Here is a 26,075-nt window from a genome sequence, read left to right on the forward strand (position 1 = left end):
GTAGTATACCTATACTTCCCAAATATTCTTACCTACCAAATATAATTTTTTTCCCACATCATGAAATTAATTCCTAATTCAGGGGGGGGGGGGGGGATAGTATGCCTATGAATCCAACTTCTCAATGTTTTAATCATTTCAAGGTAATAAATTTAGGAACAATTATGTTTCCTGCGAGAAAAGGTGGGGGGGGGGGGGAGCTGAACCCTCTATGATGCTATTTGCCTAATGGTTTGGTCTAACTTTGAAAAAAAAGTGGGGTGGGGGCTAAGCCCCCCTTACCCCCCCCCCCCTCCCCCGATTCCGACGCCTATGTAAATAACATTGCAGGTGGTGACTGTTGGAGAGTTTCATTTGTTCATGTTTTGTACATTGCAGAGCGATACATCAAACTTTCTAAAACACGGAACGCGGGGTGATTCGAAATACCCCAAATGACTGTACGAGCATAAACTTGGATGGGCGTTTATGCTTGCGCGATTTCATAGAATTGATTATTAAAATGAACAAGGAATTGCTTACCAATCTAGCACAGGCATTCTTTGTCTGTCTGTCTGTCTGCGTTATCTAACACACAATCAATTCCTTTTTGCAAATTAAAGTGCATCATGATAAACCTTTACAGCTGCAGCCAGCAATACCCGCCTCTTGACCACTAACATATTTGCGTTATACTAATTAATTAGTTTTTGAAAATTATCCGCTATTAATGACAATGATTGTTACAAAAATATCGTATTAATGATGCATACAGGCTCTAAAACAATGTAATTTGGTTATATAAAATCGCTTTAAAACATTTGGTGTTTTGCTTAATTACACAATCATATGGTTTACTGTTGATCTAATATGGTTTGTACATGGTCAGTAAATCCCATACGGTGATAGACCGAATGAAGATGTTTTAAAAATAAATGTCCACATTATTCGGGGGAAAACTTAGTTATTGCTATTTGGTATATAGACCATATACTTTCGTGATAACTATTTGATAATCCTGCCCCATCAACTGAAGGTTTTTATAGTTCCATTTTTCACAATTTGAGGGAAACTCTGGTGTGAAAAACATGATTAAGTTTGCATTGCATGTCATAAGGTTAGCAAATTAGAAATGCGATAATTTATGAACTTTTTTATGTAAACCTACTTAAACACACACACTCTTTCTCTCTCTCTCTCTCTCTCTCTCTCTCTCTCTCTCTCTCTCTCTCTCTCTCTCTCTCTCTCTCTCTCTCTCTCTCTCTCAGGAATAAGATAGATCGTTTTTTTCGTGAAATTTATGTCTCATATATAAGAGATGTATGCGTTAGATCTTATAGAATTAATTACAATTTCAATGATAAAAAATTCATATGTATGGGTGGATTATAATAAAGGATTAACAGGATAAGAAAGTGATTATTTTAAAAACTGCACATATTTGTTAAAGCTTGAGAACATGCATCATTAATGAAGTAATTCATATTTTTTGAAAGACGTGTTTTTCTTTACATTTCTGTTTCATTTGGAGACGCTAAAAAAAGAAAGAAAAAAAAAGAAAGAATGGCGTAACGTCTTATTTGAAATGACAGAGAAAAAGATAAAAAGCCATTGTTTTCGATAATAACAGAAGAAATTATCAATTAAACTCAAAACTGCATCCCACAACGCTAAAAAAATGGTACGGCGCGTTGTGTCAGATTGTTACGTCAAAACATGAATTTGATAACGTCATGCTTGGCACTGAAGCGTAATAACGTCTTTTTTGACGTGGCAGCGAAAGGGTTAAATAGATATAGTCAAGTCAATCTACGTTTTACCAAACCTTAACAAAGGACTATGTGCGGTATTATGCATTTTTCGCCCCCAAAATTTAGATTTTTCAATTCAAATTACAACTTTGAAAAATAAAGTTGCAGATAGTTGAAATCATATTGAAAATAAGTATGTGAAAGGTTACCATCAAAGTGACGTCATAAGATAGAAATGACGTCATGAGTTTTGTATTATTTTAATAAATTGATCTTTTGTTGCAAAATAAGGGTGTTTTCCGATGGTTTTTCGACTGGGAAAGATCAAGCGCAGGCTTGCTAAACTACCACTTTTGAGTATGATGTGTATAATTATAGGAAGAAAAAAAACCTACGTTAAAATCGTACTTGAGCATACATGCGCTCAATACTACCGAATGCAAAATATAAAGACAAAATTACAAAATTTTGATTTTTTTTGCAAAATTGCGGGAATTGTATCATTTAGATGAAGTCATAGATAAACAGCGAATTAGTAATGATTACATTAAAATTAAAGCGAAAGGTATCCTCAGTACATGTACAATGATTTATGGAGATTTGATTTTTATACGACACTATTAAAAACATGTTTACATTTGGGGGCAGGAATGTAACTATACCAAAATAGTCCTTTGCAACATATCATTATAGTACAGCTTGAAGTTCCTAGACCACCATATACTAAAAGTCTAATAAAATATCAAGCTGCCAAATGAAGAAATTTGGGATTCGTCTTTAATTCTAAAGTGCTCAAAAGCATATTATATTCTGCAATAAAATGAAAATGGTCTTTTAGTTTTTTTTTAAATTTTACTCCGTCATTTATGGTGAAATTCAAATATCGAGAAGATATTAATGTAATCTTTATTTTCACTTGTTGAGCCTACAAACGAAAATGTTATCCTAAAAGCTGACATGCATATATAAAGTATTTGGTCGCCTTATTCTTTTCCATCGTGCCGAGAAAGTCGGTTGCCTTCCAATCTAGGCATCAAGGTTGGACGCCTAGATCTATGCTTGAACTACATTTAGTAGTAATATTTTTTAAATAAAAATATACGAATCTAAATATAGTGAATATAAAAAAATAAGGGTACATTCTTTGAAAGAATTGCCAAGGTATCTGCATTATATTGCACAGTTAGTGCTGCCTAATTTTGCGTGCACATCGAATACGTGTCGGTCATACTGAATGTGCAACGTCTGCATAATTTTGTAGAACTCGGCTGCACTACACTCAGCATCGAAAATAAGATATAGTAAATCCAAGAAAGTAACACATTTTCGCTATTATCAGTTTCTAAACACTCTTTTTTTTCTGAACATGAACTTCATGTTGTCACTGCACGATCCTCAGCATGCGCATGTGCGATGATAATACAGTTCTAGTACGACGCAGTTAAACGATCTAAAATAATCAAGAATTTTTTTAAACATGTGTTCCTGGATTTCACACAGGGCGAAAAAACAATCTTTAAGCAAGTCCTTAAAGGTGACTTAAAGGTGGCGTAAAGGTGGCTTAAAGGATAAACAATCTTTAAGCCACCTTTAAGCTGAGCTTATAGCTCCTTCATGTCCAAACTTCTTTAAGTCACCTTTAAGCCATCTTTAAGCATCTTTAAGTGGCATTTACGCTCCCTTTTAGTTGTCTTTACAACATCTTTAAGTTCCTTTTAAGACAAGTTTGACCAACCTGAACAGATTCGTCTTGAAAACATATATTAAACGCAAAAGCTTTTTTATATGGATGGGAGGAGGTGATCCAAGTGATGATATAATTTCCAAGGATGAAGGGGGGGGGGCGAGGGTGTGTTCCAGCCGGTTTCAATTGTCGCTCCATTAAACACAGATCGCTATCATCAACACCGCTCCAATGGACACAGATTGCCGTTATAAAATTCTTCATTATTATTATTTTTTTTTTGGTTTCAAAATTATTGTAGGGGTTAGCGCAGTCTCTGTATCCAAATCTGCGCATGAAATTATATTAAAGTATGTTTGTTTCCTATTATGAATAAATTGGTGAAATCTCTCTCTCTCTCTCTCTCTCTCTCTCTCTCTCTCTCTCTCTCTCTCTCTCTCTCTCTTAGTTCATTCGGTTATTAAACAAAACCAAAAATGGACCAATAATGCATAATTTAATTTAATGATCGGTTTAAGATATGTATTTTTTAATTTTAGATATTTCTAGGTCTAATTCTCGATCTGCTAGATACATGTTAAACATAAAGAGTCTCTAAACTGCCATTGCTATATCGGGCAGGATATTACTGCTTTGTTTGTCTAGTCATAGTTTTGTTCGTTTATGTATATCTAATTAGAGTCTATTGATTGTCCAGCCTTAAAAAAAACCCTGCAACTAACACAGAATACACAAGATATACACAACAGGTGTGCCGTGTGTCCAGGTGCACGTCAGGGTTTCTAAAGGCGTTGAAATCCTATTATGTACGTGTATGCGATAAGTCTAGTAAATAAAAGTTTATTTACAATTGTAATTCATTTTTAAAGTATTATTTCCTAACTCTGGCTTTTAAAAATGGTACGTCTACAAATTAAAGATACATGTATGCAAGAGTAAAATCTAGATGCTAATTAATCACTGTACCGGTGATCATAAATGGGGGTTAATTATTTAAATATATGTACAAGGAATGTCACATACCTGGCCTGGCACATCATACAATTGTATGTACATATATATCTATACATCATTTGCAATTGCCACATGCAGTAAATACGTCACCGGTAATTGGTAATATATGATAGTTTAAAAATCATGTATAAAATTAAATATTTAAACATTTTTCATTTAATTTGTTATTCTTGATCTGTTGTAAATGTATAATAATCAATATTATTAAAAATATATATTACGGAACGGCGCCGTGATCAAGAAAACCGGGAAATTGCGTAGAAGTAATACCTTAATAGTTTCAATGCATTTGATTAAAGAAAAGGTTTCATCTTCTTCCTTGCATTTTATTTAGCTATGATTTAGGTGAACGTATATCTACTCGGTTTAAATTTATTAACTAAGCACTAGTAAGCCTATCGGTTTCCGTTTAGGTATAATATTTTTTTTCAATGAAGACCAAGTTCTGTAATTCATTCTAAATACATGCATGCATGTAATTTATAAATTAAATTATTTATAATTGATTGTTACAAACTAAATGGAAGTCAAAATCTTTTCAAGTAAAAAATACACACTCAAAACATTGATTCAATGACCACTAATTAATAGGATATAAAAACAACTAATAACACCCCTGCAAATGTGTTCGGAATGTTTTCTTTATCGTTGCTAAGTAAGTAATAAATCCAGAGGTGTTCGAATGAAAGTTCACGAGACTTCATCGAGATTTGTTCAGTTTCTGCGAAATTTCGAGCGGAAGTACGAGTCGTATAAGTGTTCGGATAATATTCTCAAAATACGTAAGTACTGGTCGTTTTTTATATCATATCCTACTTTGATTTATGTTAAAACGGGAAAAGCTTTCAAGATGTATGTCTTATTTCACCATCTAGCAGTTATTTATATTAAACTATAATATTCAGAACAGAGTTATCGTTCATGTTCAACCACGTGTAGAGTGGTTAAAAAATATAAACATTGGGTTGCTTAATAACATCATAGCCATGGTTGATGCTTGTGGTGTGCAATACCATGTTTTAAAAAAAATAATGGGTGTCTGTTTTGCATTAAAACTTAGTATATCGAGCCATTTTCAAGGAACATTCTGTATAAAATGGTAAAATCTGTTTCACTTGATGTTATTACTAGGTCAGGCGCGGATCGAAAATTAATCCTCAGGAGGGATCTCTTTTAAGCATGTTAGTTGTTGCAACAGCAGACAAAAACTAATTTTTGTATAGTCACATTTATTTCTAGAACACATATAATTCACCAATTAATGAAGATAAAATTTAAAATCAATAAACCTCCAGATTTTATATTTGACTACAAGAACCTAGATACTGTGAAATAGACTTTATACACGTGGTACGATTTTTACTGCGAAACTGAAAGGGTCAAATAAAACCACGTGGTCTAAAATTTGAATGAAAATAACATTCGCAGGGGTGAATAAGATATGAGTTGCCGTGGCGCAGATGGAGTGAGGAGATGCTGGTAAACGAAGGGTCCTGGGTTCAATCCTGGGGCATTTTGATTTTGTTTTTCATTTTATTTTCTAGAACATCAACCGTTTTCAATACCTTTTCTGTCATAAATATAATACATGTTGTTGGTAAATTAAGCACAATATTGAATTAACAGATTTTTTGATGGCTTAAAGGTGGCTTAAAGGTAGCTTAAAGGTGGCTTAAAGAAGTTTGGACATTAAGGAGCTATAAGTTGTCCTTAAAGGTGGCTTAGAGGTGGCTTAAAGATAGTCTTTAAGCTGCATTTTAGCCATTTTAACGCTTTCTTTAAGCCACCTTTAAGCAACACATATAGCTTAAAGGTGGCTTAAAGATCGTCTTAAAACTACCTTTAAACACCTTTTAGCTATCTTTAAGGAGAACTTGAAGATGGTCATTCGTCCTGTGTCAATCTGTTCTTACAAATTTTTCCGTCCAATGGTACATTGTTCAAGAGAATGAAATACCATGAAGCATGAATTATGCTTTGGGCTTTATAAAAGATGTGTAGCGGTTAGCAGAACAATAGAAATCGAAAAGTAATATGGCAGAAGTCGGAGATAAAATGGAAAATTTGCGTAATTATTTAAACTTGAATCCGCGGCTATGGGCAACATATCTGTCTTCAGGCTAACTATTTGAAATCAAAGGTTACCTCTGTCAAAGTCAACATTAACATTTCATACATCTTTTACGGTTATGATGGTGAGCGTATGATGTTGGAAATGTGTCTAGTCATCATTTCTTTCCATTTGATTTTATCATAATTGCTTGAAATAAAACTATTAAGCGGTAATTGAAAATATAATAAACAAATATTGAAATATTGAAATATTGTCCCAAATGGGATAATATAATCAATGTTGCCCGTAAACACATTCAACATTTGTTTTGTAATATGAAGAAACAAACCAAAATTCAAGAAAGAATTTGAAAACAGATTGCCGTGATTTTCTTAGCTTAACATAGAATTCACGATTCCATTTTACGCAAAAATCATTTCCAAAATATTATCGGCATCAAATGGTCACTGGTGATATTCTTCCGTCCGTAGGAATTAAGTTACGGATGTTCTACCTGATTTTATTTCACGGTAACTCGCAAATCCTTACATCCGTTATGATAGCTAACCGTCACTAGCGCGCGTTATTCAATTTGTATGTACATACCGTTGCAGTTATGAGATCACATTTTTCAAAGAATAATGATTCAATGCTTAAACGTCTTCTTTAATTTATAATTATTTATAAAAAAAAACTTATAACTTTGATATTATAAGGTCTATAATGATCAACAAACTTTGTTATTTGGTGTATTTTAAAACCTTATTACATCTTTATCCACCGGTAGGTCACAATGACCTACTTATTATTCATTGTCTAAATTCGTTATCATTGATAAATTAAGGCCAGTGTTGATAAGATTGGTCTTTTGATACTACTTTGAATATAACAAGTCAATTTCAATTATCTTATCTTTATAAATATGTTTTATGCATTGCCAAATTTAAAATAGTATCTAATAATTTGTGTAAGTTGTAATATACATGTACATGTATTTTGGAAAGGTTTCAGATTTAAAAAAATAAAAAAATAAAACGTTTGTTCAGGTGTGCTATGTGGCCCATTGACATGTAGTGTAATTAATGCATTGTATATTTGAATGTTATTCTAAAAATTTCAGAAATGCCAATTCCCATTGCTATAATTCTATGTGAGGGAGACATCGATGACATTGCTCACGTAAATGAGGCACTCCAAAGAAAACTACCTGTCATTGTCATGAAGGGATCGGGAAAGGCTGCTGACTTGGTGTCTGCCTATCTGGAAAAGTAAAGAAATTAAACAAAATTAACATCCCCCCCCCCCAAAAAAAAATGATCAAATTGTTCTAAATGATAAATATCATTTAAAAATAAAATTGGATTCAATTTGTTGGATTTTTATCATTATCAATCTATTCTGCTGGCTGATAAAATATATATCGTGAGTCTGTTGTAATGTTTTTAACATTTCTATTCATAGTCCAAATGATCTTCGTAAAAAAGCTAGTGTTTTATTTGGTATTCGGTTTGATGGAGAGCAATATACTGAATTGATACAACATATGGAATCCATAAAAGAAAAAAGCGATTTAGTAAGTATTCTTTTCAACGCTTTGATTTTTAAAAATATCCATATCCGTAAAAAAAAAGCATTTCCCCAATCAATTCACGTCTCTTTAATTACCATCAAAGAGAATCTATTTAAAGTAATGTGAAACGAATACATTTTCACACATATATATATATATATATATATATATAATCCAAAATGAGTGAAAGTTATGTATGTTCACCTGAAGAAGTATGTAGATCCAGAAAGCGCTAGTGAATAGAAACTTTGGAACTGTTCATTTTCTCTTTCTTTTTTGATTATATACATATATATATATATATATATATATATATATATATATATATATATATATATATATATATATATATATATATATATATATATATATATATATAAACATAATCTCCCTTAAATAAGACTTTAAAATTTAATCAAACAGACTGTATGTAAGCATTAAATTATCAAAACAAAGTACATTTTGAGTTTGTCTGGTAGGTTGGTGTATTTGACCTTCACAACAATGACCCACTAATGTTGTCCAATGTCGTAGGAGAGGCAGTAGTTAGTTGCTGGTCAATCGAAAAACTGTTGCCCGGTGAGTATAGTCACATTTGATAAATTGCATTTATTTTGTCTTAAAAATTAGATTATCGATGTATTGGTTTTAAAATTTCAATATGTTTTTGAAAAACAAACAAAAAATGCATTATAAAAACTCCATTTATTTGTATCATATTTTGGTGTTATCATGCCTGATGAGATGAAAATGGTTTTTGTTTTTAATTTTTAGTGTTGAATGAAATAGGAATGAATTATTTTGTAGTGTTAAAAAATATAAATTCATTTATACTACTTTTGAATAATTCGCTTAGAGTAAAAATAAGTTAGTAACATGACGTTACGACCCCCCAAAAAATAATAAATAATTCCAAATCTATTCCAAATCTATGTATAGTATTATTAGAAAAATAAGTCTCTTTAATCAGCCCTGGGCCTAGAATATTAGTTTGATTTGTTTGATAAAGTAGCAGTCCTGGTATTGATCTATGGTTGTGACATTTGGGTTACGAGAATATAGTGCAGAATAAAAAATATTTGAAATTTTCAAAATATGTTCTATGTTTAAAAGTAGCATGCCATCTTGAATGGTCTATGGCGAATCAGGTCATTATCCATTGTATGTTACTGTATATTCTCGAATGATCTCGTATTGGACAAATACGATTAAAGGTTAAGACAATAAGATTGTGTTTATAGTATATAAGTAGTCATCAAACCGATTTCTATGAAATAACGACTGTGTGTTTTTATATGACACTTTAGACTTTTGTGGTTTTTCTATGATATGGACAGAACAATGCACTACAATATTTAATGTTAAGTGAATTTCTTCTGTATCAAACAAAGGTTACAAGACCAGTTTATTCGGAAACGGGTAAATAATATAGATAATTCAATGGTCAAACATATAATATTTATAAACAAACTTTGGATTTGAAAAATACTTAAGCATTCTACGATTGCGAAAAAAATTGAAAGCCACTTATTAAGTTCAGAACAGCAAAACACCGTTTTGCGATTGAAACTGGTAGATGGTACATTTATGGAATTCGTGTAAATGACAGGAATTTCACACACTGTAATACTGGTAAATAAGCGGACGAATTTCACTTTACGAAAACAACATTGAAAAAACTAAGCACTTTTATTTCAAACATCCATAAGCAAGTCTGCTGTACAAAGTAACTTATATGAGTATTTATTATTATAATTATTTACGTATCAAATACCAAACTTTGTATTCATTATGCAACCTGATCATCCACTTTTTACTGCCTTTTTTGGTAATGCTTATTGACACTTGTATTGTTATGTTGTATTATAATATTATGCATTATTAGACCGTTGATATTACGATTTAACCGAAACTTACACAGTTTTGTACCTCATTTACCATTGGATATATATGGTCTGAGTGAATAAGTAACCGAATTACTCCCACTCGTAACTACAACCAATGACATACTTACATGACTAATACATGTTAAACGCTTTGTAATTGCGTCAATCGCTTACAAAGTTAAAGTAAAATACTACACTAAACTTTTATTTAATGCATTGTTAAAGTATCATATTTAGAAAAAATAAAAAAAAAATATTTTAAAATAATAAAGAGAATATAACCTACCTTTGGACGATAAAATTGCGTTTCAGATATGATACAGGATGATCCATAAATTCTGATACTGTTTTGGATTCCCATTACAGTTTAAAAGAATAAATTAAAATTCAGTAAAGCAAATCATATGAAAAAAAACAAGGAATGTGGCTTATGCTATGTAGACAAAGTGATGTTTGCGTGAATTACATAGCAGTGCAGTGAAACTAAATACTAACATCGAAATAGCAAAATTACGTCATAGGTTTATTTGACGTCTTTTATTTTGCAGGTTTTTATTTAAAATTTTAAAGAAAAATTGTCATTGCATCCTGTTTTACACTTCTGTTTGGTTCTTTATATTTCTTTCAATTACCAACTTTATTATTCAATATTTTAAGGCTTTTTTATGAACTTAATCGACCGTTTAATAACATCAAGTGAAACATCACCACCCAAGGTTCACACTATGGTTTTGAGTAAGCAGTTAGTCACCTTTTGGGCTCAGTCCTAAAAATAATAAAACTGTCTCCATTTTTTTTTTTGGGGGGGGGGGGGGCGTTCAAATCATAATACAATCATTGATTATTCTTAAAGGTCATATGAAACGATATCCTGACCATACTGAGTTATATACGGGAATGAGTTCATAAGAGCTATTTAATAAGACTGACATTGTTTTTTGAATATTTTATGCATCATGTGAGCGCCATAGTCGATCAAAATCACTTAATCGGGAAAAGGAACATTGGTTTACGCGGCTTACCTCTCTTGCTTATGACGTCAGTAAGACCCAATGGTCATATAAAGCTTTGTTGTGAATACAAATATCCATGTCTAAAAGAAAAAAATGCTATTCTATATAAAAACTTGTATAATTATACCATAATCAATTACGGCAGTATTTTTTCTCTCAGGAAATGAAATCGTGTGCGTTTATATTTGATAGCGTTTACCTATTAAGTTTAGAGACTGCACGGAGAATGAATGATTTTTTTCATAGATCTACATCGAAGTATAATATAATTTTAATATATGCATGTATATATGTTTTATCACAATCTTTTTAATGAAATTGTCAAATTAAAAAATAACTGATCGTTTTTTTCCCATTTGCACGTTCATGCAATTCATTAAGATTTTTTTTTCTAAACAACTTATAGGCCTCGTACGTGGTGCCTAATTCGCTTCACGATTCAATTGTTTGTTTCGCTTTCAAATTCACAAACATGTTACCATTTAATTATTTTTAGTCTAAAAGTAATTTCTTCAAATGTTTTGATTTTGAAACGTGTACTCGTATGTGCAGTTTTTTGTTTTTACAACGTATACATGTGCGTTGTTTACTCTTAGATCCCTTCAATCCCACTTTCTTCCGAAATTGTTTCTTTCGTTCTTTTAATAGTATTGATACTTGTTCTTAATAAAGTCTGTTGATTATCTTCACATTCGTTCACAACAATTTTTATCAAACAACTGATTTATTTTACCGATACATTTCTAAATCCTTAAATACCATATTTCCGCGATCTAATTCAATAAAACGTTAATACACGTGTACACAAAGTAGTTTCTAAAGATATTGCTACATGTAAATATCAATAAGTCATAAATTTATATCATATAAGAATAACATGTAAGAACTAGAGACGAGCTCGTTGCAAGCAACGATTAGGTTTTCCGTCGTAGCTGCGTCATACTTGTGACGCATTACAAAAAAAATATAGCTGACCATAGTACAATATTAGATGTACAAACAGTGAGAAACAAAGTATTTTATAACCTAATCAAACGGATTTTGTTGTTTAATTACCAATTAAATATTTGCGTCTATTTTGAACTGCCGGTCAATAGACTGCGATCTATTAGACCGCCGGTCAATTGACTGCGATCTATTGGACCGGCAACGTATTTCAGAACGCGGGTATGTTAATGTTACATCCTTTCGATAGTTCTCAGGGAATGTATATTCCTTTACATAGACGTTGTTTTTAGTACTTGGTGAAACCAAATTCAATGTTATCAAAATGGAGTATCAAATAATCAACAGCTTTTAAGCCTCAAATAAGGCAAAATACTATTTAAAATCTAATGGGTTTAAGTCCCCCCTTCTTTTGTTTAAACTAATATTAAATTGAGATGTTGTAATGCATGCAACAGGTTCTGTGCATGTAAAAGATGAAAAAGATATCTTAGTATATTGCATAATGGCACGAAAACCATCTGCAATATGCATATTGTAAACCCCGAAAACTAAAACAGGAATTAGGTAATAAAACAATTATTTAATGCTTGAACAGTCAATAGACCAGAATATTTTTCCCTTGGTGCAGGGAACAGCTCAGTATGATCTATTGCCCTCGGCCGTTGGTCTCGGGCAATAGATCATACTGAGCTGTTCCCTGCACCTCGGGAAAAATATTCTGGTCTATTGACTGCTCAAGCATTAAATAATTGTATAATATTTCTGTGACCGCGTAGATTTTACGGTGCTAGAGAATTCGTCTGGATCTGCATCGGTCGTGTGCAGTACGAACCGGGTGAGGGAATGTTGGAGTAAAGTGTATAAGGTATAAGGTTGTGGCGCGCTGTGGGCTGTAAGCTAAAACGAAGGGTTGGTTTGCCGTATTCTCGATCGAAGGTCCACCAGTATACAGTTCCAGAGAAATAAACAGGCAATTGATGCAGGATTCCACATAAATTGAACGAGACTCAACGATGGCAACATTATAACAATTTAACAGACAGACATGTTACAAACAAGTCGGATATGGCCAGTAGTGGCCTCCGGACTCAAGACTCTGGGAGAGTCGGACGTGGCTTGGGCTGGCCGCCGTATTCCAGACTGCGCATTGACAATTGTACATAACTATTTATAAGAATCTTAATGAGTATAAATTGACAGGTAATGATATAAGTAAGCTGAGTGAAAGGTTCACAGATATAAAATAATTAAATAAACTCAATTAGTCTTTGATGTCCAAGAAATGAAAATCTGATAATTGCACAATGTTGTTTTAAGAGATAAACAGTCCTTGAAACATGACACTCTGCTCTTTGAAATCACATATAAAGTCTGAAAAGTGTCAATCACTAAATGAAAAAGTAACTTTGTAAGAAATAAACTGTGAGAAAAAATTATACAAAACAGATGTTGAATTTTACAAGTAAAGTAAAAAAAAAAAATTATAATTGAACAGTGCATTTTGCACGATGATACTACATGTTTATAAGCAAATACAGATCTTAACACGTTGTATCTAGCTTGATTCGCCGCATTTTATTCAAAGAGTGGGACTATGGTTATGCCCGGTACGAAGGTAAAAAGACCATTGTCAAACGTTTTACACGCATTTTTATCGAACGCAAGCGCCAATGAATCTCTTAGTATATATGCGGATATTCTGGAAATTTTACAGGGGTGTTTGAAGAATAATTTTGTATTTCGAGGAGGGGGAACATGCGCGGATCAGAACATTTTTTCGGGGTGGGGGTTGAAAAGTCAGACGGTTTTTTGAGTTTCCCAAGGGATGTCCGAGGCATATTTTGTAAGTTTATAATGTACACGTAATTGAAAGAAATTTCGCTTGGGGGGGGGGGGGGTCTGGAACCCTTCCCCTTCTAGATCCGCGCATGGAGAAGACCGGTGCCGGTAATTTTACTGTAATTTTAACCATTTTTATTTAATTATTCATGTTCATAATTATCAGAAAACCAATATTATCTTTCAAAGCAGTTAAAACTTAAAACTTAACATACGAACCATTTAGTCTCGGTGAGTATTGCGTCCGCGTACGAAAGAAATGGCAATTTTCAAGAAATTCGGATGGACGATCTGTGTCCTAGGTCGTCCATCCGATTCTTTTTCAGACTAAAAGCTACAGACCTGCAGTTAGAGATTGTCAAACTTTTATTGATTATGTCAATTAGTTTGTCTCAAAGAATCATTTTTTAAATTAATAAAGTTTTACCTTAAAAAAAAAAGAAATCGGGCACAATTTTCAATGTTAGCATTTTACAATTTTATGGTCTAATAAAATTTCAAGAAACAACTCTTCATTGCTTTATCGCATGAAAAAAAAAATTACATCGCATTTTTTAAATTACAAAAGGATATTCAAAATGAACTTGGATTAACCGCTTACAAACAGGCATAAAGAGAGACTGAGAACCAATTTCTTCTCTCTTTTTTTTTTTTACATCAAAAGAAATTCAAAAATAAATCAAAATATATTTTTTCTTTGTATGCGTTAATGAAAATGTAGATCAGCAAGGGGTTCTTTGTCGTGCAAGCACCTACTTAACAGATTGTTAAACGGGTCTACAACGATGACAAATATCGAAAAGGCAATATTGTGGGTGATGGATGAATGTGTAGTTTGTTTTTGAAGTTTATTTTTGATACATGTAATTATATTTATCTGGATTGGTTATGTTTGTTGGTTTGTTTTGTTTATTAAAGAAGGGAATAAAGAAATGAGTAATTTCCAGACACGTAGCATCGTTTTTGAAAGTGTGTGTGTGGGTGGGGGGGGGGGGCAAACTTATCCAAGAAATCTTGACAAGCAAAAAAAGAAAAAAAGAAGAATTTTGAATTTTCAAAATTGTCAAAATTTCACCCATAATTTCATGATTTTCATACCATTTTTTTTACATGCTACCAAAATGGGGGGGGGGGGGCAACTCCTTGATAATTCAATTTTTGTATGTAAATTTTAAAAAAAATAGTTGCTGCGAGAAAAAGTGGGGAGAGGACATCTTTATGTCATATAACATGTGAAACTGATTTCATTCCACCCACAAGCTTGAAATAATTTTAATGAAAACAATATAAATAGACGTCATAAGTCCCATATCAAACGACATATTACCTCTGGATTCTGCGCGTCTTTTTAATGAATTTATAAACAGCGGCAAATTCTAAAATGTATTTTTAAAGGTAATGTTAGCTGCAAGTGTGTAGACCTTGTATGAAAAATTTCGGATGGTAATCAATTTTTTTACGGGATACAGACCGAGCGTGTACATGTACTAATCCTTCTTCACAATGTAATTTCTGTATATCTTCTCTACACTGTAAACACAGTTTATTGAGAATAAAGTTCATTGTCATTGGTACATATATGCAGCTAAGGTAACTAAGAATGCTTCCAATAAAATACTAAGTTGAGTAATGCAAGCTTTTAAGAAAGCAATGCTTATATTTGTTTAAAATATAACACCCCCAATACTTCGTCTTACATTCGCTATTTGTAGAACAAGCAGAACCAGTATCAGTCCGACCGGCCTCACCATATACATTGTTGAAATTTAATTGTCCTAGCATTGCATTGCTCTGCATGTACACAATTTCTTTTAAAAATTAAACACTTAAAGTGTTCATCTATATGGCTACACATAACGTACACACGTGATTCAAAATAACCCAGACGGAAAACGGTAAAGAATTCAGTCATTGAGTCTACGTTTTATAGAACTTGTAAAATAACACACTGCGGGTCTGAATGTTTGTTGATATGTCATTCTATCAATATATAGTTTGTTAATTATTTTCGATTGCTAAGACTGCAGCGTATTTGATGAACATTGAACAACATTTTTTCCATGCCACTTTTTTCCATGGAAGATAGCGAGTACAAGTATAAAGCATTTATTGAATTTAATTAATTACCTCTTTAGAATTGTGTATGGAATAAATAATTTATAAGTTGCTGCTGAAGGTTGTTTGGTATTTTCGTTTGTAGATGTTTTGCAAGTAAAAAACGTGAAACGCGGGGCAAGTCATAATTAATGTCCCTAATAATCGTAACTTAAAACTAGCGGCTTAGGATTCAAATATTATCGTATACGAATATTACATTCACTTTTTAAAATCATCTCCACGATGATAATTATATTATGTCCATCGCAAATCAGTATTTTTTTTTTGCTTTAAAAGAAATGTTCTATCGGGAGCAATCCCGCGTTCGCGTACATTTGTCATGTCAGTAATACACATTGTGCTTTATAAGACGGCCGTGTATACGTATTGTAGAAAATTTGAGTTTAATTACCATGTATTGGAACCATTTTATTAACACATTTCCCAATACTGAAACAATTCATAGTAACACAGTGGGGCGTTAAACGTGAACGTCCAGCTCTACAAGCACATGCGCTGTCGTCTAGGCGACGGCCATGAATACAGCTAGCGACTCTCCTATCGATCGGTTACCTGAGTCTCGTAATGCATCTAAATATAGACAGGGCACAGTTATGAAACAAATAACAAAAATAAGGTCAGAGAGGTTCATCTTTATGAAATGAAAATGTACATATGAATAAAAACATTTGGGAATTTTATGTGGAATTATTTTTGCGCGCTACATGCATCAGTTAGTGCATTACAAGAAGTCCTTTCATAACCTCATAAACGTGCGCACCCCCACAACAATGGACCGAACTGACAACAATTGTTTCTGCAAATACTGACTATAAATTACGAAAACATTAAATTGAATATTATGGAAGGATTCAAAATAAATTTCTTTACAACTTTGCTTCAATAATGCATTAGAAATTTTTATTCCTTTTTAAGTTATTGACAAGAAACTTTGGACGCCTCTAACTCCCTAATTATAGGGACCAGCCCCTTTTTCGGTATACCGAATTAAAGGTCTGGGTAAGACCAAGAACTTTTCAAAATACATGTTATAACAAATTTTTATCAGGTAGAAAACTAACACGGAAAATACGCGAATTTTTTTGAATTTTTTTCTTACCTTTGTTTCAACATCTATACCACCCCTTTTATTTGCATTTAAATGATAAATGAAATATATCTCGCACAAATTCAATGTATTAGCTTCCAAACCAGCCCATCTTTGAGACTCTGCCACTCATCGTTATAGCTAAACCCCCCTGGACAAGAGAAGTCGTTAAAGTTTACTAAAAGGGGAATAACTCAAAACCGGATATGGATTTTCCTCAACTAAAATATGCAACGACAACATCACGCGGCATGTTATCAGTTCAAAACAATCGGTGAACAAACGAGCGAGATATTAAGGAACAAAGTTGGCGTCTAGAAGAAAAAAAAATAAGAAGAAATTTGAAATTTTTTCAGAATAATAGTAAGGTTTTCCGCTGAGAGCGGAAAACCTTATTAATATTGCGGCATTTTACAGCAGCTCTTAGATACAAACTGTGTTCACAATGCTTCAAACATATTTATTGGCCTGCCTTATACTTTTTTATGTGACAAAATAAATCAAATGAATTAAATGCAATCATTATACGTATCGAAGAAGAAAATTATGTTTCTTTTTCAAAAGGATTAGGATAATTCATTAATCAGCTGTTAATGTTGGAGCATTTCTTTCGTTTAATTTTCACTGCAGTACGGGATTTTCATCATGATATTACTCTGGTGAGAAATAATATTAGATTTATTCATTAACGACCAATTAAAACGAAGTCATCTGTACTACGAAATCAAATGATCTCGTTTAGATATGCAAAAATTACTTAAATCAACTCGATAAACTACTGTAAAATTACACTAGTTTTGATGCATTGTTAACATCGATGGGTCTGTGTGACGTCATGAATCCCCAAAATCAAGAACGATAAGCGGGGAAGAATTTTTTCAGGTGCTGAATTTTCACGGTTATTTTTCAGTAATGCAAAGGCAAAAAAATCTTACTTCAAGTATTTTAACATTTGTTTATACTAAGCTTTATATTTATGAAAGAAAATCATAGTGTAAAAAATCGTTTCATATGACCTTTAATGTGTTTAAGATACATTTTTCATGCCTTGATGTACTATAATTCACAAGTAACTTTTAAGCTCACCTCAACCGAAGAATCACCCGCTGTCCGTTGCTCGTTGTCTGTTCGTCTGACTGTCTGTCCGTCTGTCTGTCTGTCCGTCTGTAAACTTTTCACGTTTTTGACTTCTTCTCGAAAACCACTGGGTCATTTTTTACCACACTTGGTATAAAGCATCCTTATGAGAAGGGAATTCTAAATTGTTAAAATAAAGGCCTCAACTTTTTTTTAAAGGGAGATAATTGCGAAACAGTGAGCATATGGTGTGTGTCTTTTAAAATATTCTTCTTAAGAGCCACTTAATCAGAAATGTCGATATTAACACAGAAGCTTTAATATAAAGTGAATATTTTAAATTGTAAATATAGTGACCCCGGACTAGAATTGAGGCCCAAGGCGGGGTTCCAAGTTTAACATAAAAATGCATAGGAAAAATGTTTAAACATTTTCTTCTCAAGAACCACTGCACCAGAAATGCCAATATTTACATAAACGCTTCTATATTTAGTGAAAATTCTAAATTATAAAAATTGTGATAAATTGTGACCAAATTAGGGTCCCAGACGGAGTTCAAATTTTAACATAGAAATGCATAGGAAAAATGTTTAAAAATTTTCATCTCATGCCAAGGACAAAGGCAAGGGCTTGATTTATAAATATAAAACATGGTATAAGTCAGATCCTTTCCTCAAGTGGCTAAATAAATTCTAAATCAGTTTTTAACAAACATCTGCATATATTGAATACGACTCAGGAGCAGTTAAGTAAAAAAAAAAAACAATCTTGATACTAAATGTTAAGAGCGTTTAGACATCAAATTTCAGAAATTCAAGCAACCATATGTTTAAATGCATAACAAATTACAACTATTAAAAATATTTATATACAGTTATGTGAATTAAAGATAATTTTGTGAAAAAAATATATATATTATTTCTCGTACTCGTTAGATCCCGAAGTAAAACCCGTAAAGAACAAAAAGGAAAAACCGGGCACAGTATCGACTGGCAAAGAAAAAACCACAGATAACCAGACAATCAAGGACATTTCACTCGCCTGGAATTTTCTGCGCAAAAATTCCATCAGTCCAACAGAACAAACTATCTACGAACTCTTAGAAGGTTTCAAAAAAGACATAAGACCATACGTACTGAATCCAAAGTTTTCAGCCCCTACATCGCTTCCGTTATATTTCTTTTTCGGATATCAGCTTTTTCAAGAATCAGAGAGTCTAGAGAGATGTGGTCCTGTAAGATTAAAGAATTGCCTTCTTTCTTCTTTTTTTTCAAATAATGATAATAATGAATATCCGTGTTAATTTTTTTTAAAATTACTATTCACATTTCAACTGGGCCGAGTTTGGAGCGTTTTAATTAAACAACGCATTGTTTCCTTTTTTTTAGATTCTCCTTTTGGAGGCACTAAAAGCCAATCGATGCGACTACGTGAGAGTTTTGTTAGATCAAGGAGTAAGCTTTGATATGAATTATTTACCCGAGTTATATGCACAGGTAAGAATCATAGGTATGCCATTTCATATAATTTTTACCTTTTGTGAGATTTTCATAAAAGAACAGAATGTAAAAGAATTGAAAATATTTTTCAGACCGTCTCCTGTGAGGGCTGTGAGTTTAAAAAGCATGATTGTCTGCATATGCAGTGGATTTTAAAGGTATACACAAAACAGTTTTAGGCCCCCTAAACCTAATCATACTTCATAATCGCTACGGGTTCTTATAAACCAAATGACTAGCCATTTTATGTATGTTTGTTTATTCACTGATTCTCATAAGCAATGTTTACTATTCAACTGGTAAAGAGATAGCACTTTTAAAAATCTTGCAACATGAATACTCGGTAATTTGGGCCTTTGGCTAGACAATAGGCAATGGTTTTTAGTAAATTCCTAATTCAATCCTTCTAAATTAAGTGCATAACAATGCTGATTTAATTATTTGCCTTGATTACAAAAAGAGCACCTTAAGCCAAACCTATCAATTATTAAAAAAACATTCTAGGTGCAATGTACAGACTGTTATTACGCATTATCTACTACACGCCTTTCGTTTATGTTTACTAGCTGCTCTGAATTTTAGCAGAACGCATGCACTGTAGACATACATAAAGATAAACATTATATTTGCTTATCTGTGTTACACCATTTTTTAAGAGACATTCTCGGATCGCATGAAATTATAAAGACATGCATATTTTCAAAGTGTTTTTCATTTGTATCTAAAAATAATTTGTCTTAAAATTTGATTTGTGTATTTAATTTGTATTCAAAATCTAAATATTCACATCATAATCACTGTGCAAGAAAGATATTTAAATTGAAAAAAAACCCGAAAAAAAAACGAGAACAGGTGCTCTTGTAACACGCTGAAAATCTAGGAAAATTGTAATATTTTTAGGTTGTTATTCATAATAGTTAAGAAGAAATCAAATATTTCATTAACTTTAAAGTGACTTTAAAAAATCCCTACCTTTGCTAAAATGTTTGCCGTTGCTTTGGGCCTTCTAAAGATTAAGAATTTCTGCGTGATTTTCTATGCTTCTTTAATTTCCATAGCAACAATACCTCTGTGTTGCATAACAAAGATGTTTCTGGTATCTTACGTAATTTAAGGCAGATTTTCACATGTACTTAAAAAATAATTGCTAAAAATCTCTTAAAGCAGAAATAACAGCATATCAAAATCAACTTCAATTTTAGTTTTTAGCTCACCTGAGCTGAAAGCACAAGTGAACCACTCTCATCACATTTTGTCCGTCGTCCGTCTGTCCATCTGCCCATCTGTCTGTCTGTCCGTCTGTAAACTTTTTACATTTTGAACTCCTGGGAAACATGCAAGATACATTGGTGCCAATTTTGTGAAGTGAATTATTTCAATGCGTTGACAGTTTTCACACATGTGGTATTAGCTTGTTTTGATTTTCGTTTCGTTTGCATTACTTGTGCTTTCTAACCTGCGAACTCTCGCCTGTATTTTGTAATTTTGGTTGATCATTAGAAATGTCTCGCTAAACGTTAAATACTTGTACAAAAAAATTAAAGGATGATATGTTGTAACCACTCTCTAGGGGCCCCTTGTTTTACCATGAATAATATGGAATCTACATGTTGATAGTTTTTTAGACACAAGTAAATAAAAACGACACCGTTTAAACAGTGTCCATAGTTCTGACACATTTCTGTTACGGAAATAAAGGCATTGTATATTCCTAAGAAAATATTACAGTAGAAAAATATCTTGGTTTGTAGCTATTTGTTGTTTTTGAATATAGATGAAAAGAAATCCAGGCAATCCGTACCCAAACAAAACCGTCCCGGTCAATCCGTTCCCTATATTTTGGCTAATCCGTCCCTAAAATTTGGTCAAACCGTCCCATCGTATAATTATTTAGGCAATGTAAATCCGCCCCTTAGTTTTGGTTAACCCATCCCAAACTTAAGTCAAACCGTCCCCTGGTATAATGTTAATTACACATTATTTTGGTCGATCCGTCCCCATGCTTTAGTCAATCCGTCCCCCGGTAGATTCATTAGTTTTTTTTTAGTTTTGTTTTGTTTTATTTTGCTTATATTTAAATGGATTCATATTAAAATTGCTTTATTAATGATATTTAAAGTAATATAAAAAGCTATCGTTTCCAAATAGCTATATAAATGATTTATGAGGATGTCTGCCGGTATCATGTTATTACTCATTTCTACCCAGAGAGAACGAATGTTGATATCGTTGCCCAGCTCTTGCCACGTGGAGGCCTCCTCTTTAAGAGCCATAATTTTGAATGTAAAAAATAAAAATTTAAACCCAAAAGTAAAAATCTAAATTTCATTGGAAAAAATAAATTATTAAACCCAAAGAGCTAAAAACATATTCTTATCAGAAAAAAGGGAATAAAAATGCTTCTGAAATTTTCATCTCAAATATATAAAAACTTCTATTCCAAAACTATCAAAATAAATTATTTCTATATTTAACAAGTTGAACGTGAAATTTAAAAAAAAAATCTGAAAAAGAACACATGATTTATCAATACAGGTTAACTGAGAATAATTAAAAGCTTTACAATGCTCACAATAAATTCCACATATACAAACCCAACCAATGAACTGTCATTCTGAGAGATTTCAGATCCTATAACGCAATGTAGCAGCGAGGCGACGAAAGAATCTGAAGAACTCTCTTGTCATACATCGTCAGTCAGTAATGTTAAGTCTATTTGTCGATTGGTCCAATGACTTTACCACAGAGGAAGAGGAACCGACGAGAACGAAGTTGCTTGTCTTCATACTTGTCCCACAACCGAAAGATTCGCTGTTGTTGGCCAGTTTTCCTCTGTCGGCGGCAAAGCTTTCCTTCCGATACCAGTTTCCGCTGGAGGGGAAGTAGTGACGCCTCTTGGCGGAGAAGTGGCACCAATAAGTAGAAAGGCAGCTGTCCATTTGGGGACTTGTCGTTGAGGCGACGATGCCAACCAGTGTCCAGTGGAACGCACATCCATGGATTTTAAGGTCCGGCATTGTCTCTCGTATGGCTTGCCAGAGACCCGCCTCAAAATCAACAACTACGCTGTCAACTTTGGGTTGTCTTGGCATGTGGTCCAAAAGAACCGAGAGTACCTGAAAAACAGACCAACATGAATTTTTATACGTAATTGCCAACAATCTACCTTTTCATAATAATTTATTACTTAAGAAGTTCTCACACCTTAGCATAATCCGTCTTCCGTTTTCCAGACATCAGGATGAATGCCAGTGGGACCTGTTTCATGGCGTCGGCAGATTTTATGAACGCATGGATTGTCAGCAGCTGGTAGAAAATGGCCCGTACAATTTTAAATGTCTCATCCATATACCAACGTTTCGCTTTTGCCAGGGTGTCCAATCCGTCCGGTGTAGCAAATAGGAAATGGCGGCGGTCGTCAACTTTTGCTACTTCCAAGTAGAAGTTATCGGGAATAAATGCATGGTCCACCTAAAATTTGTGATATAATTACATTTCAATAAGATAATATTTTTTTAAAGTTTAAAACATTAAATAATTGTATGATAATTATTATATATACCCGGAAATCTTCAAGGTTGACGGGATGTTTTGGTCGCATTTTTCTTGCGCTCTGTTTGCCCGTCGAATGAGTTTTTCTACGTCAGGTCTGCTGTTGTCTGGTTCACTCTCATTGACTCTGGCCTGCAGTATGTATTGTACAATGGTGGCGGCAGACGTGAAAACTTCATTTTTTGCGCGAGCCTTGACCTGTAAAAAATGTAAGACATTACACATTTTTGTGTTAATTGTCCAATCATATAAATACTTCAATTCATATCATTCATATTGTTCCTACCTCCGCCATGATCTTTACTGCGGTGCCAATTCCCGGTTTTGCTTGATGGTTGTGAGCACTTGGCCCATTTCTAAAGTTATCGCCGTTCTGCAACAACGGTTGCTGGACATCGATGGGCTTTTGATCTTACACTGCAACACCAATCCATGATGGTGTTGTTTTTCCGTAGACGCTGAAAAATATATTACATATATTAATCTTCTGTATAAAGCAAACGGATTTTTTTTGTGTCAGATGAAAACTATATATTTATCTCTTACTTTCACAGTGTAAGTGAAACCTCTGCTGTCCAACAATTTCCGCTTTCCCTGGTTCGTTCCATGATCTTCTATTTGATACGTGATGGGCCGATTGACGGTCACTTCCACCAGTTCCACTTCGGCAATTGATCTAAAAAAAACAACCCAAAAATGTCTTATTAATCCATAGGATTTTGCAATCAATAGAACGTGTATTTCTGTATGAATAGTTTCTAAATGCTTTACTCTTCTTCATTCTGGGCCACTTGCTCAATGGGTCCAAAAGATTCCGCTGTTTCATTGAAAGAGTACGAGATGGTATCGTGGATAGGGTCGTGGGTAGGGCCTGTATCGCTGGTTCTACAGTATATTGGAATTATGATAATCACACATTATAATGTATGTTAAAATTAACTGCATTTTTGGGGTCAATTGAAAGTGTAAAAATAAATATAGGAATAGAAATTACCCTTCGTCTGATTCGTCATCGGTTTTACTGGTGTCCGAAATTGCAGCTTCGATGACAAAGGTCTCGTTCATTGGTCGCGGTGCGTTTGTTGAGGCAACCGAAACATTGAATCGGCCAAACTGATCAGAGGTCTCGTTCATTGGTCGTGGTGCGTTTGTTGAGGCAACCGAAACATTGAATTGGCCAAACTGATTGTCGGAACCTGCAGACCTGCAATTTAGGGAATTATCTTAATTATTACATTATAGCATTTTTTCTATTCCCTTTTACATTATTATGTTTAATTTCATTTGTAATTTATGTAATACATGTATTCTACTAGACCCATATCATATAATTATACAGTTATAACACCATATAATTATAACCATACTAAACATAATAAATACCTTATGCTGTGATTTCCAATCCTAGTACTTTCGAGAACTGGTTGACCGATCGGAGTAATATCGGATTGGAGATCAATCTCTGTCCTGTTGTTTGTCGCCTCCTGGTCAGTTTCGGTCAAGTCGCTGGTAGTACACATGTGACCTCGGAAAGAAATGTCAGACTTGGTACTGACAGCTTCTTTGTAGTCCGCAACCGAAATGCCTACAAATGCCGCATAAGGTCATATTATGTTTTCAGAATGTTAAAATGTAGTAATTATAAACGCAGTTTTACATTAATTCCTAGGTGGATCGTTATACATTCATTTCTTAATATTTTCAATTACTTCGTTTTTATATTATTTAGAAAGAAAAATACACTTATCTGTTACATTTTTATAAATATAAAGAAAATTTGAATTTTATATACTTTGTTTTATTAAAATGACAACGATATTTATATAGACTTTCAATATCATAACTATTTTAAAAACTTTAACAAGACTTACCAGTGTTGCATTTCCGATGGGTCCATTTCTCACATCCATCACACATAATGGCTTGTTGATTACGCTTAACGTATTTCTTGCACACAGTACAGAAAGTCATTTTGACAATGATTTTGACAATATAACAATATATATACCTTTTTAAATTAGAAATCAAAATTTTATTGGTTAAATCTTTTTCGACCAATACGATTCTCATCATCTTAGGGCCTCTTATTGTCATGTTGGTAATTTTGTATTTACATCCACCCAGTAAATTCAAAATTTACAACATGACAATACCCAGGGACGTATATACTAATGTATTCGTATGTTATGTACAAGTATGTGTCTGCAATCATGGCAATACCTTGACTAGACGTGTATACGGTGAAAATCTCCATATCCAAATTTATGACACCATACGTCTCTTGTAATTATATATACCCACCTGTTGTTTTGACAATTAGCGTCACCTTCGGTCTGCACAGTCTTTATTAGTGTGTGAAAACTATGACCACCCTTGGTATTTAGCGATTATTATGAATTTGGCCCGTCTCCTTGAAGATTGGAAGAATTTTATTCAAATATACGCTCTTCTATATTCAAGGTAAATACTATCAACATATTGATTATGAAACACGATTCGAATTTTGTCAAAGTTTGGAATACAGAGACAGTAAAAAACAAAACACTACACTGATATTTAAAAAAAAACAACCCTAATAATCTACGTAAATCTCACATTATTCTAATTAAGTTATGGAACACATTCAATGTACATTCTGAAAAAGAATAAATCGAAACAAAAAATATGTGAAATAGAAACACATTATATGTATGTGAAAATGAAAACAAAAACTTGGGGCGGATTGACCAAACTTGGGGGCGGATTGACCAAACATTGGGGACGGATTAGTCAAAATATAGGGGACGGGTTGACCGGGACGGTTTTGTTTAGGAACGAATTGACCGGCACCCGATTAAAATTATGGGTGGACCTTAAAAAAAGTTATATGTCTGTCAATGCATTGATTTTCATAGCTCTTTAACATGTCACGTGACAACATTTTTCATTCCAGTGTATTCATCAATTCAGTGTGAGTAAGGTTAAGTCAAACGAGTTTACGCCAAGTAAACAACAGTCGTTTTATT

General features: G+C 33.1%; 2 protein-coding genes across 2 annotated transcripts in view; one reads left to right on the forward strand and one right to left on the reverse strand.

Moving 5' to 3' along the window:
• LOC128180540 (transient receptor potential cation channel subfamily M member-like 2) overlaps positions 1-26,075 on the forward strand; it is a 57,812-nt gene that overhangs the window by 15,712 nt on the left and 16,025 nt on the right. The window contains exons 5-10 of the mRNA XM_052848656.1: positions 7,602-7,749; positions 7,943-8,054; positions 8,531-8,630; positions 18,955-19,253; positions 19,408-19,515; positions 19,611-19,676. Coding sequence (XP_052704616.1) covers positions 7,602-7,749; positions 7,943-8,054; positions 8,531-8,630; positions 18,955-19,253; positions 19,408-19,515; positions 19,611-19,676 — 833 coding nt within the window. The remainder of the gene's footprint in view (positions 1-7,601; positions 7,750-7,942; positions 8,055-8,530; positions 8,631-18,954; positions 19,254-19,407; positions 19,516-19,610; positions 19,677-26,075) is intronic.
• On the reverse strand, positions 23,587-24,135 carry LOC128180241 (uncharacterized). Its single transcript, XM_052848168.1, has 3 exons — positions 24,065-24,135; positions 23,842-23,955; positions 23,587-23,746 (listed from the first exon to the last, which is right to left on the reverse strand). Exons 1-3 carry the CDS (start codon positions 24,133-24,135, stop codon positions 23,587-23,589), a joined length of 345 nt encoding a protein of 114 aa, XP_052704128.1.

The sequence above is a fragment of the Crassostrea angulata genome, chromosome 4 (assembly GCF_025612915.1).
Source record: "Crassostrea angulata isolate pt1a10 chromosome 4, ASM2561291v2, whole genome shotgun sequence".
Classification (NCBI taxonomy): Eukaryota; Metazoa; Mollusca; class Bivalvia; order Ostreida; family Ostreidae; genus Magallana; species Magallana angulata.

Bases quoted from the DNA above. Each gene is read 5' to 3' on its own strand.
- LOC128180241 (XM_052848168.1), bottom strand. From the start codon at position 24,135: ATGAACGAGACCTTTGTCATCGAAGCTGCAATTTCGGACACCAGTAAA. The intron at 23,956-24,064 runs GTAATTTCTATT...AATATACTGTAG, and splicing joins GATGACGAATCAGACGAAGG to AACCAGCGATACAGGCCCTA. The intron at 23,747-23,841 runs GTAAAGCATTTA...TGTTTTTTTTAG, and splicing joins GTGGCCCAGAATGAAGAAGA to ATCAATTGCCGAAGTGGAAC.